The 4,076-nt window shown below is 51.3% G+C and overlaps 1 protein-coding gene across 1 annotated transcript; it reads right to left on the reverse strand.

Annotated features, from left to right (window-relative positions):
- Window positions 1-1,279: 1,279 nt before the first annotated feature.
- Window positions 1,280-3,575, reverse strand: LOC119342125 (cytosolic sulfotransferase 5-like). Its single transcript, XM_037613966.1, has 3 exons — window positions 3,376-3,575; window positions 2,692-3,109; window positions 1,280-1,342 (listed from the first exon to the last, which is right to left on the reverse strand). The coding sequence occupies exons 1-3, from the start codon at window positions 3,573-3,575 to the stop codon at window positions 1,280-1,282; spliced, it is 681 nt and encodes a 226-aa protein (XP_037469863.1).
- Between the last annotated feature and the right edge of the window lie 501 nt (window positions 3,576-4,076).

Here is a 4,076-nt window from a genome sequence, read left to right on the forward strand (position 1 = left end):
CAAAATCTATTTTATGAACTTGTTTTTTCAATTGAGTGAAATCGGCTTCTTTAAAGAACTGCAATGAGTTATTCAAAACGAGTGAAATCAAATGAGTGAAGTTAGTTTGTGATTTTCTTTTGAAACCATAGATAACACTTATATGAAATAGTGAAACCTTTTAATGTTTTATGAAACTGATTTCGCAGATAATTGAAATATATGCAAAAAAATGTAGTTCAAATATATCAAAAATTGATCTTGTTCTGAAGGTCTTCACACCATGAGTTCAAATATATAAAAAGTTTTAATAATGAACTTTTGGTTCAAAAGATATGAATCATTAAAAATCTGAAAATGAAAATAAAATGCATGTTCAGTGTATGTGGAGATAGAATATTTTAACATGCATGCAATGATACAACGTTGTGCTTCGATTGACACATTCTCTCTCTCCTAACAAAAGTTGAAATGACATGCAAAGGGCCCACATGTATTCCATTTGTATTCCATTAACTTGTTCTATACCTTAAATAGCTGCACGAATCCCTAAAATTGCATGGATGGCTGATTCTCCACCGGTACATCCCGCCACCAGTAAAAAAAAACTTAGCCGTATTGCAGGCATTGCTTTCTCCCTTCATTCTCTTCAGTAGTCGAATGCAGCGCTTTCCAAGATTTGAGACTCTAGAAATACCCTTCTCTTCAGGAATGTAGTGCATGCCCCTTCAGTAACCATTAGAAACATTGTATCGGACTTTTACTTTGCGGTTATTCAGATTTAAATGCTAGTCAGAAGGTGTCTTCCCAGCACTACCTTGCCTTGTGCTCTCGCACATCTCTGTGACTTTGCCCATGTGGCACTTTGAGTGATATATTTAGCTGGGACCCTCTCTCCCCCGATGATTGTTCAAAAAAAAATCGATCGCTCTTGTGTGCCGATTGACCATTGGTTCCCGTGTTGTCTTTTCTGGTATTATATTATCATGTGCTCTTGAGTGGTAATTATGGTGGAGACTTGCATTATCTTCACACAGTAATAGTGTCCATTTCATAAGGAAAACACATGACATTTTTCACTTCCACGAACTCTTCTCAAGTAGCATAAACAAAGGCACAGCAACAACTGATTTATGCTTCTTTTTTCGAATACGCACGAATGTGCGTATCATTCATTCACAACTTATTTATGCATCGCATCATCGAATTTGAACACGGATACATGTTCATGCGAGTATGTAATTCAGCTCTCCAGTAGAAGACCTCTGTAGCCATCAAATTAAAGAGATGCAATCACGCGTCAGAAGGCGAGACCAGAACCTCTGAGCTTCTCTTGAACGATGTCGTCCAGCTTCTTTGCCATCTCCTCAGTCAGAGTTATTTACCCAAAACCACCACACTTGGAGCTAGGGTAACAACTTAGTACCACATACGAGGCAGGGCACAAAAAACCACCAGAATTGCACCTAATACGTAACGCAGAGCACTGATTCTCGAATTTGTTCGCGAACACAGCGGATCTGATCGGTTGGGCCCACCTGTCAGGCTGATGTGGCATGTCTATATGTACAAATTGCTGAGGTGGATGCGGGTCCAACTGTCAGCCCCCACACACTTCTTCCTCCTCCCATCTCTGCCCTTTTCTCCGTACAAATTGCAGAGTCAACGCGAGCATGATTTCCTGCACTCGGCTGCGACGCCGCCCAATCCAGCGAGGGAGCCATCGAGGCGCATCCTCACAGCTCCGGTCGTCAGATCCCATCGTTTGCCTTCTTGCCCTCCAGATCCTCGCCTCCCTTCGCCGGACCCCACGGATCCTCCCAACTAGTCAGCTGCCGCGCCGTTCTTCTTCTGCTCCGGCGTCCACGTACAGCGGCTGTGCTATCGTGGAGAGCAGCACGCTCCCTCCCGTGACCAGGTATGGTGCAGGAAGTCGCGTCCGCGGCCTACACGGGAGCGCCGGTGACCGAGTGCTGGAGCTGTTGTGCTGCGGTGCACGGCGGCGCCGGCGCCGCCATACCTAGGCACGCCGTACCTTGGCCCGTGCGAGCACGGGCGTGGCCATGGTGCTCCATAACGCACGCGCGGCCAAGGCCTCCTCGCGGGCGTCGCGAGCACGGGCGCGGCCATGGTGCTCTTCCACGGCGTTGTGCGAGTTACCGTCAGAAACTTGCCGGATCCAGGCGTGGTAGAGGGCTGGGGCGGCGCGGTGAGGTGGAGTTCATCCATGGCGGTCGGCATGGCAGCTGGCTCTCGTTTGATAGAGAGATCAGGGAGGAAGGAGGGGGAAGGAAAAGAAAGGAGCGGCGAGGGGAACTCCAGCGGCTGGCCACGGCGGCCAGGTCTTGGATGACCAGCAAGGGCGGCGAGCTGTGCCGGCGGCGTGCAGGAAGAAATGCCCATTACCTGTTTGTTGAAACGCCCAGGAAGAAAATCCACACGAGAAAAAGAAAAAAAATAGAAAAGAGATAAACACTTGAGTCATTTACAGGTGGGACCCTTGTCCAACTCAGCATATTGTCCATACAAGCAAGCCACATCAGCCTGACAGGTGGACCCAACTTGTCAGTTTTGCTGTTTTCGCGTGCTTATCAGACAATCAGTGCTCTTCGTTAGTCATTAGGCACAAAGTTGATGGTTTTTTATGTCCTGTCTGAAAAGTGGTACTAAGTTATTACCCTAACCCAAGTGTGATGGTTTTGGATAAATAACTCCCTCGGTCAAGTGTGCCTTCCAGTCCCCCACCTTCCCAGCCCGGAAGTAGGACGAATTCTCCATGGGCAACCCACCAATCCGATCGGACACTCCTGAAGAGTTGACCGGCAGGCTCTTCAAATTCTCGAAGCTACACAGGGCCACGACCTCCTCCACGGCTCCGCCGCTAACCTCCTCCACGGTGAACGGGACGCGGAGGAACTCGGCGAGCATCTTGACGTGCTTGCCTGCGTCGGCCATCATGTCGTCGTACTTGAGGAAGAGGACCCTGTCGGGCTCCGCCACGCTCTGCTCCCAGTACCCGCGGACGTGGTCCCAGAGAGGACCGTACAGAGAGAACCCCTCGCAGAAGAGCTCGAAGGTGGCGTCCATGTCGAGGGAGAAGTCGGCGCTCACCTTGTTCATGTAGTGCCAGCTGGAAACGAACACGTCCTTGGGCTCCCGGCACAGGTACACGACGCGGCAGCCGAGGGCGGAGATGCGCGGGGGCAGCAGCGACGGCGGCATGTGGGTGGAGAGGAGCCTCGGGGAGGGGAGCTTGTCAAGGACGGCGACCGGGTGGACGTCGCGATGGACGCCGGAGGGTGGGTGGTGAGCAGCGGGTGGGCGCCGGAGCCGACGGGGTGGCGGGAGCGGTTGGCGACGGCGAAGGCGAGCGCCTTGAGCCAGGTGGTGCCGCACTTCGGGAAGGTGGCGAGGACGACGTCGTCGGGGCGCGGCGCAAACTCGGACTGCAGGAGCGTGATGCTCGTCACGGCCCGGGGTGTGAGCCAGCAGCCTCGGTAGAGGAAGAATGGCTTCCACATTCCTTCCTTCTTCGGGAGCGTGGACAGGAGCTGCCCGTCTCCTTCCTCTGCGGCGTCATGGTTGTTCTCGGCCATGGCGGATGAGGCACGCAGTTAGCTAGAGTGACCGAGCAGGTGCGACCTTGCTCGGTATATATGGCAATGCATGTGTGGAGGGAGAGAGTAATGATGCAGACATATAAAATGTATTTTTAGCACCTAATGTACTTTCATTAGTTTGCATGTGCGGTGAGATGTCTCGTCCTCGTGGTCATGGGTTACGTACCACGTTCTCTGGCAACCAAGGGAATTACAAGAGCATCCCCAGCAGATGATCCCAATTCACCCCAATAGGTTGAGACTACTAATATCACGTTCTGAATTATTATGAGAGTTGCTTTTGCAGCTCTTCATTATTGCAATGTCGAATTCCAGCAGCGGAACATGTCCTGAGCCATTAATCCCGGCACGCTACCGGAGCAACCTTGGCCGTGGTGGTGGCCAGCAAGCTCGCCTGCGCGGGCCAGGACAGGCTTTCATGGAACTCGAGCATGAGACCAGCAGAAACCTACATTCAGGAGGTGCGTTGACCATATT

This window comes from Triticum dicoccoides, chromosome 7B, assembly GCF_002162155.2.
Source record: "Triticum dicoccoides isolate Atlit2015 ecotype Zavitan chromosome 7B, WEW_v2.0, whole genome shotgun sequence".
Classification (NCBI taxonomy): Eukaryota; Viridiplantae; Streptophyta; class Magnoliopsida; order Poales; family Poaceae; genus Triticum; species Triticum dicoccoides.